At 39.5% G+C, this 16862-nt stretch overlaps 2 protein-coding genes across 2 annotated transcripts; one reads left to right on the top strand and one right to left on the bottom strand.

The window, feature by feature from the left end:
• The first annotated feature begins 3501 nt into the window (after positions 1 to 3501).
• On the top strand, positions 3502 to 7225 carry LOC135642316 (uncharacterized protein ycf23-like). Its single transcript, XM_065158359.1, has 9 exons — positions 3502 to 3747; positions 3818 to 3883; positions 3964 to 4038; positions 4879 to 4941; positions 5030 to 5089; positions 5780 to 5869; positions 5964 to 6071; positions 6404 to 6526; positions 6868 to 7225. The coding sequence occupies exons 1-9, from the start codon at positions 3517 to 3519 to the stop codon at positions 6994 to 6996; spliced, it is 945 nt and encodes a 314-aa protein (XP_065014431.1). The 5' UTR covers positions 3502 to 3516; the 3' UTR covers positions 6997 to 7225.
• A 5891-nt stretch (positions 7226 to 13116) lies between these two features.
• LOC103992814 (large ribosomal subunit protein eL20z) lies at positions 13117 to 16241 on the bottom strand. Its single transcript, XM_009412668.3, has 4 exons — positions 15894 to 16241; positions 14971 to 15049; positions 14705 to 14819; positions 13117 to 13331 (listed from the first exon to the last, which is right to left on the bottom strand). The coding sequence occupies exons 1-4, from the start codon at positions 16177 to 16179 to the stop codon at positions 13272 to 13274; spliced, it is 540 nt and encodes a 179-aa protein (XP_009410943.2). The 5' UTR covers positions 16180 to 16241; the 3' UTR covers positions 13117 to 13271.
• Positions 16242 to 16862: the final 621 nt, after the last annotated feature.

Raw genomic sequence — 16862 nt, 5'->3', positions numbered from 1 at the left:
CGTTCAATTGTGTACAACATCATCGATCAATGTGCATGAAAGTTGAAATGCTTTGGTGCCATTTGATTTCACATTTCCTACATTGGCAACAGAAAAGTTGGGTTCATTACAGGACTCAAACTCATAACCTCATAATTGCGTACGATGTGGCTTAATCGTTAGGATGTCTATCGTCTCGAAACTAAGCTTTTCTTTTAGTTTTCACTTCTCGAGACTATATTTATTTTGCACACTACTAAACTAGTGTTTGAGATATAAGCGTTGCCATCGTAAGAGCTACAAGTTTGGGTCGTCACGAGGCAGATGGGTGCGAAATTGGGTCAATCGGTTTGACGAGGCCTAATGTGGAGGCAATATGCTCAAAAGCAACGGATCTCAGCCCATTTAGCTCCGGGTTTATTCGTCCGATGGGATCACAGCTTGGACATCTTCTTGTGAGAGTCCCAAACTGCACCCTGCCGCACTCACAGACAAGGTTTATCCTCTCCATTGAAAGCTTCGGGGCCAGTTTATAAGCATCTAATGACCTTACCAAGAACTCTACTACCATTTAGATACATTGGCAAACGATACTGCAGCTCACAATGGATGAAGAGAGAGAGAGAGAGAGAGAGAGAGAGAGAGAGCACATGCATATGCAGATTCCATCGCTCATGAGTGCCGGTGGTTGGACTTGGGGCTGCAGACTGTTGCTTGAATCCGAGACAAGAGGCAGCGAAACATGGAGATGAGTTCGTCTTTAGACGTTGTCGTACATGACCACCAGAAGATCTCGAGAGCAGCAAAAGCTACTCCATTTCCCTCCGTCTTATCAGGTAAATATTAGCTGAGGGGAAGACCAGAAAGCAGAGACGAAAGAACACAGCGGCGGTTGCTTTCGCCTCTTCCTTTCACAAAGTGACCACTTCTTTTATGCCTCCTTGCTTGGCGTTCCGAGTGCACTGAGAGATCGCCCACTGTGGTTGAACGTCGACGAAGAATGGAACAGTGGGAGACACAACACGATGAGATTTATTTAGGGAGCTGACGAGGGTAATAATTGCGATAAGACTCACGTGACATAAGCTGCATCAGGTGGTGCATCACGCCTACCAAAGCATATTAACATCCTGCTCAGGCTCGATCCCCCATATCACGCCAACGGCAATGTCAGATGCTATCAGAAGTACGTTCCTGCTCCCCGCGGGCAGGCACATCATGCAATTGTAATTCTCACTATAAAAACCCTCGCGCATGAGAGAGAGAGAGGAGGAGAAAAAATTCCCGAAGACCATCCACTAACTTGATCGTCGGAGGGGTCGGGTCGAGCTCCCTGATCCGACCTTTGTGCAGGTGCGAAGGCGAAGGTCGTCCACCAAAGGCGCAGGCGGGGGTTCTCTCCCGGTGGAAACGACGACCTCGTCCTAATCGGAACATCATGATCGGCAACCTCAGCAGTCGAGAGGAGCGTCCCAGGAAGATCTTCGTCATCCGAACCCGAACCAAGCCGCGTCGGTCCCGAGGCCATGAAGGCAATAGATTTTTTGTGAAACAATATTAGATTGTTAAGAATAGAAAAATAATAATTGAATCATATATATATATATATATATATATATATATATATATATATATATATATATATATATATATATCACATCACTAAAACAACTCAATTTATTATAATATTCTATCCCCTTTCATAAATTCGATTATAAGAAAAAAATTTATAATGACATCATATAATGATCTTAAATAATTTTGATTTGATTTGAAGAATAATTCTTCATATTCTTGATTGATAGTCTTTTATATTTATAAAAATGAATATTTCATATATACTGTAAAGATTTTTAATATTCAACCAATAATTTTTTTCTCTTTTTTCTGTATTTATTTATTTCTTCCTCTTCGATATATCGTGTGATAACTTATTATATGTGTAAAATATTTATAGACTAATCAATTTTATTCAAATACAATGCAAACTAGATTGTTCATGCATCAAGAGGACAAGAATGATTTGGGTTGAAGTGAAATCAGTGGATTCCTTAAATTAATTAGTACTGTGTTTCTTATAAATTTGAAGGCGATTTGGCAATGGTAGACATTTGATTAAAAAAGGAATATTTTGTTATGACACCTATTTTTTTCCTTATTTTATTTTTATTAGGTTAATTTACCTAAAGCAGCCAATGTTAATTGGTTTTTATGGGATGACACCTTTCTATTTAGAAATTATCAGAGGATTTTTTTTCCTTCGTAAATGGATAAATATGGATCTATTGATTTCGTCATCAAAATCGATTCACCGAATCGATTTAGAAAGCTTTGAGAAAATAATCGGAAATATAAAGCAAAATTAGAATCTAAAATTTTTTCCAATATAATTAGTGGAGGTTTTTTTTTAAGGTTAATTTCCCTATTAAAAATATATACACTCGTTTGGATGACTTATGTCCACAAACAATGTCATCATCACCGTCAAAACAATATCGGACGACTTATAATCAACCATCTACGCTCTCATTCTCTGTCACCGCAAACCAAACCAACGGATGCGTACTTCCCGACGCATCCTCTGTTCCTCTTCCTCTAAATAGACTCCCGCCCCCAACAACTCCTGGACGCCGTCCTGCCTCCCATCCACTTTGCGATTCCTCGGTCACGGTGAAAAGGGGAAGAGAGACCCACCGCTGCTTGTTGCGAAAGGGGAGGATGGCGGCCGAGCCCGGCGGAGGAAGTTGGCTCCGGAAGCTGAACGGCGGTAGGGGATGCCGCTGGCCGTGGAAGCTCCGCTTCGCCAACTGCTGGCGGTGGAAGCGCCCCAACCTCCGCTTCTCCTTCCTCGACGACCTCCTCTTCCGCATCCTCTACTGCCTCGAGGCCGTCCTCCTCGTGGGCGCCCTCTGCTGCTTCTACCTCTGCTGCGGCTGCCACCTCTAATCCTTCGCTTTGAGCATGACTACTGTCGTGTATTCATTCCTTCCCTTCAACACAAACTAAATCTTCTCTCTCTTTTTCCTCGTCTTTTTGTGTTCTTCGCCGAAGAGGGAGAGGGACGTGGGCAGCACAGCGGACGGAGCAGCGGCGCGATCGCAAACCGAAACCTCCGGCATAAGCCGAGCGGTGGAGACTTCTTACTGCGTCTTGTGTCCGTCCATGTGTTCGTTTGGTTTCTTGACTTCACGTTGCACTCTTTTACGACGGAGATGGTAATGAATCTTACCATGTGTTTGTAAGAACCGCTTGCTCCCCCCATAAGCGTGCCTAATGTTGAAGAAGATGTTATCTTCCTTTTCTCTCGTCACGAGAAACACACCATTTAAGACGAAGCTAAAGCACATCGTTGAACGATCGTATTGTATTGGACGTGACAGCAGCCAACGCAGGCACTTCCTTGAAAGCGTTTTGGTTCTGTGGGATTGCCTGCACTAATCGTAAACGGTATAAAAGGGCTTCAAGATTCGTGCGCCATTCATTTGATGATGTTTTCCTGGCGTATAAGTAGAGGCGGAGAGCCTTATCTCCAAGGGAATGGCGCATGGAGCAGCGACGGGAGTCCTTCCGATGCCATTGTGCCCTAGAGCCAAACAAAGCGCCTCTGGTCAGCTCCATGGCCGCGCTGACCCCGTCCTCCATCTGCGGCAGGCATCACGCGCTGGCCGACGCCAACTAAAACGTTGGCCTTCGTTCACCACGAGAGCCTCGGCTTCGACAGTGAAGGAGTCCGTCCTCAGAGACTTCCGCCAGAGGAGAGCTCTGAAGGTCTGTTCTTGAAGCCTCTTCGGTGCCTTTGTTCTCTGTGCCGAGTGATTTGGTTGGTTCTCTTCTGCAGATCATCTCAGGACTCCAAAACTTCGACAAAGACAAGGTGGCCTCCGTGGTTATAGCTGCAGAGAAGGTGTGTGTACTGAACTATCTGGTCTCTCTTTGCCTCGAACCCATGTAAATTATATGTTCTGTTTCCTGCATAAATGACAGGGGGGTGCTACGCATGTTGATATAGCCTGTGACCAGGAATTGGTGAAGCTTGCTTTGGGCTTGACCTCTCTTCCGGTAAATCTTTTGGAATTTATAAGCAACTCCTGCGGCTTAGTTTTTCTACTTTTCACCTGTTTAGGATCATTATCTTTGATTTATACTTCTTTGTTTAGATCTTGAAAGAGTTGGTGGTTGTTGGTAGTCTGATGCATGAGTATATATGCACATTGATGTGTGCCATATCTTAATTAAGGAAGAAAAATCAGCTCTCAACTCTCTGATCTTTAGTTGTAGGAGTGTATTGTTCTGTATTATATTTATGAACTGGGAAGAATGTTCTTCACTTGCATAGGGGCTCAGTCAATGCATTTGTGAGCACTCTGGACTTGATATTATTGAGCCAATTATAAATATTTCTCCTTCCTTCTTAATGAGCATTAAGTGGTCTATTTGTCATATAGGAAGCCTGAGACAAATATGGTAAGTATACTTCGAGATTCTTGTGTCCATAAACAAGCTATAATGTTTCAAGTTGGCTGTTGAAATTGCTAGTTATATTTTAACATTGTTCTTGTCAATCCAGTTTTATTTGAAATTAAGTAAAAGTACAATACTGTCCTAAACAAGACATAGATGAGTTGATATTATGAACAGAGCAATTATAAGTAAATCCTCATAGTGAAAAATTAGACTGTCCGATTTCCCTATTGTTAAGTATCAAATTGCACTGAAATGTTCTCCAGGTGCTGGAATTTGGAAAGGTAAAACAAAAGGAGAATTTGCAAATAGGTTAAGGAAGATTAGATATGGAATATTTGCTTAATGGATGTAATATTAATGTACTCATTCTGCTATGTGAAATATATTTGATCAGCTACTTCAACTCTTCTTTCTAAGAAAATTATATTTTGGCAGATCTGTGTCTCCTCAGTAGATCCTCTAGCGTTTCCTCCTGCAGTGGAAGCAGGCGCCCAAATGGTTTGGATTATTAATTTAGAGACCAAGCTTTTGCAAAAAATCTCATCTGTTTGTTTCTGATATAATTAGAAGTTTCTGGTGTACACAGGTCGAAATTGGTAATTATGATTCGTTTTATGAGATGGGTATTCAGTTCTCCTCCGAGCAGGTATGCAGAACCATCACCATCGAGCATTTGTTTCCATGTTTTCTTTCTAAGCTCCTCAAGGTAGCATGTTCAATGAAACAATCATTAGGATATTATTCTTTTATTTTTGTTTCGAACAGTTTGAACATGACTTAATATTCAACAATCATAAGTAATAAACTTCGTGTATGCTTAACTTCTACGTGAAGGATTTCTTTTTGCACAAATTATAATTTTATCCGGCAGAATTTTATAGGCACCGATATGCAGACTGCTTTATGCCATTCTGTTTTTTTTATAATGAGATCGATGCTTGAAGAGATGTATAATTCCAGGACATGAATGATTTGTATCGCATTTGCTCATTCCATATCAGATTATTAGTACCTCATTACGGTCATACTATGTAAGAGAGTCAAATTTGCTAATCAGTCTCAACTTATACTTAGAAGCTAATCAGTCTCAACTTATATTTAGAAGCCACACTGCTGAAATGGAGGATAATTGTCTATTGGAGTCAATTTGTAAGCTTTAAGCTCAAGTTTTATGGTTTAATAGTGACTAGTAGCTACTGATTTTACTGTAGTTTCCTATTTTCTTTCGACTTCTCTAGAGATTACATGGGTCCGTAAAAGATAAGTTTCTTACTTTCTCAATATTGCATTGAATCTGTTTTTATTTCCTTTATTATGCTTTCTGGTGAATTGTCAGATTCTAAAGCTAGCAAGGGATGCAAGAAGAATTCTTCCATCTGTTACACTATCTGTAACTGTGCCTCATATGCTAAATCTCCCTGATCAGGTAGCTCATGCTGTGCTATGCACTTAAGAAATCAGATTTTAACATAAGAGATATATTCTTCTTACATTTTTTTTTGTTTTTGATTATATAACAGGTGAAGCTAGCTGAGTTACTGGAACAGGAAGGTGCTGATATAATTCAAACCGAAGGAGGGAAATACTCTAGTCCATCGAAACCTGGTGTCCTTGGTCTGATCGAGAAGGTATAACAGTATTCTCTCGGATATGCACTGCTTCTTGTTGATAGCTAGTCTCGGTGAAACCGGGTGACCAATGTTTGTCACCGCTAAAGTTTGAATTCTTATTCACATACTGTAGTAATTTTATTCTTCAGATTCGCTGATTTATTTTTTATCCAGGTGTATGATCTTGTCGATATATGTCTTTTTAACTCATAAACAAAATTAGAAAGGATTTTTGCTTATGAATGAATAAAACATTTATAGGTTGGATGAAGACTAGACTTATTCGATTCCATGACTTCTCCGTTATTGTATTAACACAATTTGATTATTATTTTACTGTTTGACATTAGGCAACACCAACACTAGCGGCTGCATATTCCATTTCTCGAGCAGTCAAAATTCCAGTTATGTGCTCATCTGGATTAAGTGCTGTTACAGCACCGATGGCCTTAACAGCAGGAGCAGCAGGAGTGGTATGCATATTATTTCTTTCTGTTTTTGTGATAGTTTTGAGTTTACCGTGCTTTTTCTTGCTTATTATTTCCTGAGAGAGTGAATGAATTGCATACAACCCAATAGCTTTTTAAGTGTTTGATAAGCAAACAAACATCAAACATCTTATTGTTTGAATCAACTCAATTTGAGTTTTGGAATAGGAGATTTGCTTTGCCTGCTCTGCTAAAGCTTTTAGACACAGCATTCTTACCGAATAGGATATCATCATGGGGAAATTTGATGAGACTTGATCTTGTCTAGCAATGAATCATCTGAAATGTCATACATAATGGGAGACTGCTATTTTCTCTGAGTGCAGGGTGTGGGTTCAGCTGTGAACAAGCTCAATGATGTGGTTGCGATGATCGCAGAAGTCAAAAGTATTGCTGAGTCACTAGGCCTACTCTCCAGATGTGCATCCGAGGAACTGAGCTCGGCTCGGCAATAGTGTTATGCCATTGATACACAATATGAACATCGATAGTTGCATTCCATGTGACCATCTCTCGGATCATTACATAAGTTAGAATCGACAGGTAAACAGCTCTTCCTTTTCATCTCTGGAAAGACTCTTAGTGTTGATGTGGGAGTTGTGTTTTAGTGATCGACATTGATCTTTGTCATAGTTTGCAACCTTTTCCTAGCAAACAATGTAGAAGAAAATTACTGTTCGGTGAGTGCCAGGAAACACAACATTGTTTCTTCCTCATGCCGGCAGAACTATAGAAGCAAAGGCTCAAACACTTGCACAATTATCACAACTCTGCTCCTGATTGATTACAAGGGCGAGCATAGGAGATGCCGCTTGCCGTGAAATTAAGGGTCGAAAATGTTGGCCCTCAACCTACTTTCATGGCTAATGAACATCATCTTCATTGCTACTTTCATCCTCTTTTTCATCACCAGTTTCAAGGTAAAGTTACAATCCATATGTAGTCTCTGCTTTCCAACACTAATGCTGGTTTTCTAACAACATAGCACATCATAACGAGTATCACTCGTTCACTGTTCACTATGAAGAACACCAAAAATGATCCACCGAGAATAGAGATTAGGTTCCTAAGCTAATGTGTAGAATTTCCATTGAAGAAGCCAAATGGGCAACTACATTCCTATAGTATATAGTACACACCGATCGAGGGAGTTCCAACTAAAGAGTTTGGAGTCACACAACCTCGAAGGAATCATCAGGGAACGTTTCTTCTCCCAAGCATTCTGTGCACGTATGAAACCACATACATGGCTCTTCTGTCGCTGATTGAAGTTGCCCAAAAGAATCACCACCAAGAACAAGAAATTTCATTCATGGAAGCTGCTTCAGTATGGCCAACTTCAGAAAGTTGATGTCTCAGGCATGCTTTCTCCATCTAGTCTTCCTCTTTTTCTTCTTTTCTTGAGCAAATATGAGAATTTAAACACCTCTCATATGAATCTGAATGATTAAGAACAAGCTGAACTTGACTAAATATGAATCTGAACGAAACCATAGCACATTTCTTGTGATGACATGATTCATGAACCTGGAACATCTTTCCTTCTCCATCTGCCTTTCGATATAGGATTTGGTTTCAGGAAGGAAGAACCAAAGGTTTTCTACTCGACACTTGATCGAAACTAACGATCGGTGGAGAGCAAGCTATAGAAGACGGTCAATGGAGTCGCTTTCAGCTTCCGAAAGCATTGCAACATCAAAGAGCTCCAGGCCAAATTTGATCAAGAGATCGTCTACGTGCTTCTGCCAAAGCCTGTCAGTGCAAAGGATGGACGACCTACAAACGAGATGAAGCAATACGGAGGTGTTCTAAAGGCTCTGAGTAAGCGAAGACGACTAATTCCGACTGCAGTTGCGGCCATTCTGCTTGAAGCAGGACTTGGGCAGCTTACAAGCTCAAGCACTCATCAAGTATACTTGTGTCACTGATGCCTTTATCTCTGCAGTAGCTGCAGTTCCGAATGCTCTAACAAGTTTTATCTTTTGACTTCATATTACAAGACAAATAAATTAACGTGTAGAGTTGATCATGTGAATGAATATTCAGCAACCTTCCATCAGTATGGATTATTTGACATTTTCTGCTTAAAATCTACAAATGAGGCTGTTTAGCTGATTTTTTTTTGTTTGCATTTATTATCTTCAACATTTATTATCAACATGGATTTGTGTCCTTACCTAAGTAATTCTCATATGACCTGATATAAATTCGAGATCTGTTTTCATTTGTATTGGTATGTATCACCGTTATATTATAGTCCTTCTTATGATCGACACTAACTTCGTCATTCATTAGTAGTCTCTTATGATCGACAATCTTTGTGTGAAGATAGAGAGGCTGAGGAGAAAGAGGGAAGACCTAGCACTTATCGTTAAGGGAGGGGTTGAGGAGGAAGAGGAAAATCCTAGCACTTATCGTCAAGGTAGAGGCTCAATGAGTCGAGCTGGTGAGACAACTAGAAGAGGTCGAGCAATGTCTCATTGAGAGTTGAGTTCGATGAGGGCATGCAACTTTAAGTCATCGAGCAAGTTGCGAAGTTTCAGAAGGAGGAGATCTTTGTCTTATCTTATGAGGTGTTGGTCTTTACTAAGTCATCTACCTATATGACTTAGTCCTTATATCTTTTTCTTATTATATCATTGGGTTTACCCACCCGACTAGTCTTTACCTCGATAGGTCAAGGTCTTACTTTGAATATAGAGGTTTGATCGAGTTGACGTAGTCTTTTTAAAACTTTTTTTCTCACAACTTACAACACATATACCCTAATTTTTTTTTTTTTTTTACAACTGACACTAAATACATAGTAGATTAAGGCTTGATGCTTAGAGCATAGTCACCCTAGCCTAACCTCAAGGGATGCCTCAGAGGTAGAATCACTTTAAGTTTATAATGTGTCCATGTCCTTGGAGGCACCACCCCTTCTGTTATCCCGAGGTTATAGTTTTGGTCTTGGATAACCTTAATGAATCGATATGATCCTTTCTAGTTTGGCATTAGCTTATTTTAAGATCTAGTTGGGTCAAACTTCAACTTTCTAAAGCACTAACTTTATCTAAGGGTGCTTCAATCAACGGCTCCACCGACTTAGGATGTGGGATAAACTTGACGAAGTCATAAGGTTCCATAGGTAGCTCTTTGGGTCAAGCCTTCTTTGGTAGAGAGATCGATGTTAGGTAGCACTAGCGTAACTCTTTTTGGTTGTTTCTCAGCTCTCCAATGTCGATCCTTATCGAGAATTTTATCACCACGTGATAGGCCAATACCATCATCCTCAATCTATTCAGTGTGGGTTGGCCTATGATCAAGTTGTATGTCGATGGGATATTCATTACCATAAATTTAGACAATATTATTTTGGAACAAGTCTCATTTTCGAATGTGACATATAGATTCACTATCTTGAGAGGCGAAATAGAGTTGCTAGTAAACTCCATCAATAAAGAAGTAATAAGAGTAAGGTCATTAGTTAACGGTTTGAGTTTTTCGAAAGTAACAAGGTAGAGGATATTCTCATAGCTTTCTATGTTAATTATGACACTCTTCACTCAAGCATTGCCCATCCATATATAAACTATTAAGGCGTCGTCATGATTTGGGTCAAAGTACTTCATCTTTTTCTCCTTGAAGGTTATATCTAGATCATCCTTTATCCTTAGGCGATTTTCAATGATATCTTAGGCATAAGCCTTACGACTTAAAAAAGTTGTGTCCCCTTGAGGCGGTCATTTGTTCATGAGCACTTTTTAATGATAGTTTGGGCATATGCCTTACTACTTGAGGAGTCATCTCTCTCGAGCCAAGTCTACCAATATTGATGTCAATCTTCCTCTCTATCGACCCTTGATGTTAGGGCGATGGTTCTCGGTGCTTTCGTATGAACCACCCAAGGTGTTCTCGATATATAAGTTCTTCAATTTACTTTTTTTTAAGTCACAACAAACCTCCATAGCCATAATCCCAATAGAACCAATAATATTTGGACTTATCTCTTTTTGTTGATAGAGCATTCATTCAGTGAGAGTCTTTTAAAAGCTCTTTCTTTTTTTATTTGTGAAAAAATTGAATGTGGTAACTTAGGTCATCCGTTTCTCCTTCAATGCAGTGACCTTGGGGTCGAAGTTGATTATGACCACTCCTACTTTGGCCTCTTGTGTGATTCTTCACGCTTGTTTTAGACTATTGCCTTGGTGGTGATGTATTAATTGGCCCTGTAAAGTACATATAATACAGTTACTTGTGATCTCTCTATCAATGATCAAAATAGGCGAGAGGGCTTTCGCCCCATCTTGAAGGTCAGTATTATGGGTGATGGATGAACATTTAGCACACCTCGAATCTCGTTCATGAACCAAATGATAAAATCTATGAGTATTTCTTCCTTCCCCTACTTAAGTCTGAGAAGCATTATTGCTGGTGGCCATAAGCATATATACTTGCGAAAGTGAAGTTCGAACTCCCTCACAAGTTGGGCAAAAGAATTGACGGAAAGCTACTATAGGTGGATATGCCATTCTTGTATTGAGCCTCTTAACATGGTTAGAAAGGTATGACATATTAGGGTTTTTGAAGTATCGTACAATGTTATTTGGGCACAAAAACCTATAATGTGCCCCATCAAGTCGACACTACCATTGAATGCCTTTAAGGATGAGAGGTAAAATTTGTTGGAATCAATTCCTTTTAGATTTTTTGGGTGAACGATGATCGACCCAAGGTAGGGTCGACTAGTGCTTCCTCTTCTGATTGTTGGAACTCTCGTTGTATCTCCTCTAAATATCATTCCACTTGCCATAATTAGATATGTAGGGAATCCTCTATTGACTCCGTCGATTGGGTCTCAAATTTAGAAAAGGTAAAGTGGTAGTACAGTCTGCTAAATTTCATAGATGGGGACTAAAGTGCCCCCTCGACTGACAGTATAATGGGTCTTGGGCCCTCTTGGATGTTAGCACCATTTTAGGTCATGGAACCTCGATGGGTGTCAGTGGAGTTGGTGACAACGATTGAGCTGGTGGCACCGCCTATTGAGCTAACTAGGGTAAAAGCAAAGTGATAGCCTATAACATGTCTATTAGCATTTGCACTTGTTGAGTGAGATTTAAAAATATATCGCTGAGAACGAGCAAGTGGCTCAAGGTCATCCCTAGGGGTGACAAACCTTGGTCATTGAATGAACGTTGATATTGCATCGACATCTGCATCGAGGTAAATGCACCCATGTGCAGATAGGGTGGTTGCTACCCCCTTTTGATGAAATTATTATGGATCGAGAGAAAAGCCTCTTTGCTTGAGCGTTCATCGAGAGGGTCGATGGACGATCATTTATGTGAGATCAAACATTCTTAGCACTAAAAAAAATATTATAGGAAAAAGTTATTGACATTCTCATCAGCCTAACGTGGCCCGCGTAGGGTTGTTCAAAGTGTCTCTGAGGTGAAAACATCGAGCTTTTAAGATGCCACCTGTATAAAGACTAAAGTCAAGAAAGATTTCTTGATTTAATTCCTCTGATGTCTAAATTAGTAACCCGAGATATATGAGTATGAACGTGAATGATAAAAAAAAGTGATCTCCCTTGGTTGTGTTGAAGATGAACTTTTACGCATGAAAAAAATTATCTCTGACTACCTCTAGCAATATCATCTTAATCCTTTATCTACACACATGGGAAGAAAGAACCATACCGTCTATAATTATATATATTAGACTCTTGTACACGTGTACGGATAAGTGGAGGGTAGCCTCCCTGCTATGCTTGAACTACCATCTTAGACTCTTTTAATAAGTGGGCCACTAATCTAGTTAATTAAATCTAATAGAATTAGCTGAATAAAATTGGGTTGGTTAGGCGATTAGGATTGATTTAAACAAGACCAAGGCATCAGTGGACATATATGTTCTAAAACTTTTAATATGCTAAAATCAATATCGAAACGAGAACAGTCGAGATTGTTAATAATTGATTTCAATAACTATTAAAACCTGTTAATATGAAATCTTCCCAAACCGATATCAGTTAACGTATTTATCAATCACTATGGCAAGCAACCATACCTTTGCTGAAACATAATCTGAGTAGGCGATGAACTGCTTAAACAGCACAGAAAGACGAACGCAGTCTGAAACATTTCATACATTCTTTATTACGAGATCATTGTCACTGAGCTACATCGAACAAAAATTTCACCGTGACCTGATCATCGTGTCTTCATTCAAAACTGCATTCTCTGGTATTAGTGAAACCTTTTTCCTTACCTAAAGATAGTAAACAATCTGCATAATTCTAAAGTTAAAAACAGCCATCTACAACCAAACTTCAGCAGTCTCGAGTTATGCTGAGCTCCCAAGGAGTCAAATTTAGACCGGACAATCTGAAAATCCAATAGACTGCTTTGTTGCATCTTTTCTGTTGCAAACTGAGCTCATGCCACTGAGGAGAAATATATTCTGGTGGTCATATAAAAACTGAAAAAATTCAAATACTGAGAGAAAGCATATCATTATGGACAATTAATGTCCCTGCTGCATGGGATCGCTACTTGAATCATTTCCTGCCAGTAAGCATGAGAGGATGAATAATAGACATAAATAGTTTGATCATCAGAAGTAAATTTACAAGCCCAGATAAGAGATGTAGCATCTTCATATTTTGGTTGATCAACTTTGTCTATTACAAGGCTTGGACAAGGCATAGATTACCCAAATCCAGCTGAGGTTTGAACACCAATCACCATGCATCAGTTTCTTTTGTTAACCCAAGAATAACCGCAATTGCAAAAACAACAGCCTGCCCATAATCAAAGCGTTTGATCAATAAAAACATATGCTTCTCTAAAATTTATATAGGAAGGAATGGCTACGTTTGAGAAAGAACGGAGTACATAAGCACAAAGGATGCACGAGCAAAACAAATTCTTACAGATCTTTCAAAGTATGTACCGAGTTTCTAATTCACATACCAGAATGACCAAATTTCAAATCAAAACCTATTACTATGCTATCGCATTGTGACCAATAAGCCTGACAAGAGAGTTTATCGGGAACAGCTAAATTGTATGCCAAAACATTAAAAAAAACCACATGACACCTCATAACCGCCAATAACATTTCTTAAATTTTCACCACTGTTTCCTTGTGATTCTAAAACTTTAAAGATTAACACAAATTTTATCATTGATTACATGATGCTGCCATGATATCCATGAATTTATACACCCAAGGCTTGAGGCGCACTTTAATATCACTAAGAAAAGATTCTAGAAAATTTGTCCAGTTGAGAGGAAAAATCCTCCACCTCTACGAATATTGAATGTCTTCAAATGTACCCCCGAGTAGGACACGTGAAAGTTTTGTAAAACTAAACAATGCAGAATCTTGTCCAGCTTCAGCAATCAGTAAATTATTGCGTTTAGTCTGGTGGGCAGGATCTAAATGAAACATGGAAGAACGTGGTCATCATTTCCTTGGTAAACAATGGAATCTAAACTCTACCTTCAATCAATTAACAATCAGAAACAAGGATGGCTAAGTGAGAGGAGCATTATGATGGTTTACCAGGATTGGATGGATTCCATTGGACTTTTAGGCCACATGATTTCAGGTCTTCAACATACTGGTCAGTTGGTCAATCAAGTTGAGTCATGATACCAAATCTGATTTTAATACCATTATTTGATTCATCATGAAATAATTGAACCTTTTCAGGCATTTTTAGTCAAGATACTTCATAGAATCATTACTTCCACTACTGCACAGAGTATTTATTCCCATCATATCTTTTGAGAAAACAATTCTTCATGAAACTTTAAAATTTGAACTGACCAACACTAATCTTTATGAAGGAGCGCATTTCCAAGCTAACACATAGCTAAGTCCATCATCCTCCATGTCTTTCTAGAAATTTTAATATCACGTGTTACATGCACTATGCATAAACAAGATGTAATAACAAATATAAAAGTAGGCTAAAAATATACTACATAAACTAAGCGACATATATGGTGAGCAAATTCAGGTTCATGTATGTATATAGGCAAGCAAAATCCAACAACCAACCATTTACTACTTGCAAGTGTACAAAACAATCTGAGCATGCAAGCAGCAACCAAGGCATAATATGCAAATTTAACACAGTAACTTCTATTACTAATGATCACTTACTGCGATAGTGCAAGCAACAAAACCTGGCTTCTCTCGGTAGTCAACTCTAACAAAGAGGAGAAAGAATGCTCCGATGTACCAAGGAACAGCAGCAAGAAAGAAGCCAGTGATAAACCTTCAAGCATGATACATGTTATGATAGCCATGTTAATCAAAAGTAAGACTATATGTATCTTAATTATCACCAGCAAACACTGCTAGAATGCTACAGAACTTGAAAAATTAGACCCTTAGAGAGCACCATAATAAGATATATGTTAACTTACAGAAACCAGCCAAGACCCAGGCCACAACAGGGAAGACGCCGCAACCTTAATGGCCGTCCTTCAGCAACTCCAGCATAGCCTTAAAGCAATGGAATAATATGCTCATGTGCATCCAATTAAAAAAACCAAGTCTAACATATGTTACTTTCACATATTGATATAGAAAAAAACTTAAAAGCTATAACAACCGAGAGCAACATTTTAAAGATGCACCACAAAAAACATATGGTCCAGTTAAGTATCTTACTATAAATTTAAAATATCAATCTACACAATAAATACTTAACTAGCATGGGCATCACAGATACACCTAACGCTTCTACCCCAAATAAGACATACAAACATTGCAATGTATTTGTTATCTTTGTTTGGCATTTTGCGATCCATGAAATAGTGGCAAAAGATTCAAGCCCAACCTAAAATTACCATTTTGTCCAAATAAATCTAGATCATCTCCATCTAAAACATATTCTTTATAAAACACAATTTAATATGAAATTGAAATCGATTTATTTTAGTGAAGCAATTTATTAGAAAAGAGGCAATAAACATGGTAGCCATATTTTTCAGTGGAGAAACATGAAAGATCAATCATACAAACTCTCAGGAACAGATTGCTCTTGCTCAACTCAAATTTCATGGTGGGACTCGTCCCAATGGTCGACCTCAATAACCTAGGTTTTCTAGCAGAAATGCCCTCATTTCAAGGCCTCCCGTAATCAAATTCCATTTGACCATAAATATCAGCTAGAAGAATTGCATCGTATCACATCCGCAACGGCACAAATCTGTAAACCTAACCGATCCTCAAGGAAAAACATATCAAACTAACGCGACAGCAACATAAGATCAAACTCAACGTGCTACGGATTTTTACTTCACAGATAACAGAGATTCGGGAAGGATCATGAGAGATTCGATACCTGGAACGACTTGGTAGCCATGGGCGTAATACTGAGGGGCGGCGGAATAAGGAGGATAAGCTGGAGCGGAGGGGGCGACGCCGACGCCGACGCCGACGCCAGGAGGAGCGACCGGCTGCGGGAACCCGATCGCGGGCTGGGAGTAGTCGGGGACGCCGAAGGTGCCGTAAGGGGACTGGAACTGCAGGGGTTGGGGTTGGGGTTGGGGCTGGGGCTGGGCTTGCTGAGGGTGGTGGGACGAAGGATCGGCCATGGCTCCTCGGCTCTTCCCTTCTCCGGAGCTCATCGTCTTTCTCGCCAAAGGCTTCTGGTTTCGCGAAAATGGGAGGAACACCACCCCTGAGATCCTACATTTATGCGGAGCCGTTATGTGACAAGTATACCGATATATCTTCACCAGAAGCGTTACAATCCATCGTAGAAGTACCGTTATATCAGCCTATGTACGTCTCAAAAGTCGTGTATTCCTTGTACAGCTACATATACGAATGTTTATTCGTATATTTTATGATCGGTAGAACTGTCTTATTTGGCCCATATCCAATACGGGAGATTTTCCTCAAAAAGTTCTCTTTTTAGGCTTTTATTATTTTCTAAAGGTACCCTGTTTTCTTTTTTTTTTCTTTTTTTTTTTTCAGATGGTGTCATTAATTTTATGTAATACGTATATTACCTTTTATCTGTCATTGGTCCATCGTTATCATCGTGCTCTCATCCATCGCTACCGTCCTCGTCTTTGTTTGTCGTTATTAAAGTATCACAAAGATCCTGCCATGAAACCCTAGTCCTCACACTCCTTAATGCCTATGCCCATCATCAACATTAACACCACCTTCCATCACTAGTACGATGACAGCATCAACCTCCCCCTAGGGACATTGCCAATCGAGACATCAAAGGTGAGGGCATCACAATATATCAACAACCAAAGGTGAGGATATAGTAATAGATGAAGGCCTTAGCGACAAC

This window comes from Musa acuminata, chromosome BXJ3-7 (genome assembly GCF_036884655.1).
Source record: "Musa acuminata AAA Group cultivar baxijiao chromosome BXJ3-7, Cavendish_Baxijiao_AAA, whole genome shotgun sequence".
Classification (NCBI taxonomy): Eukaryota; Viridiplantae; Streptophyta; class Magnoliopsida; order Zingiberales; family Musaceae; genus Musa; species Musa acuminata.
This window is presented reverse-complemented; position numbering and strand designations above follow the sequence as displayed.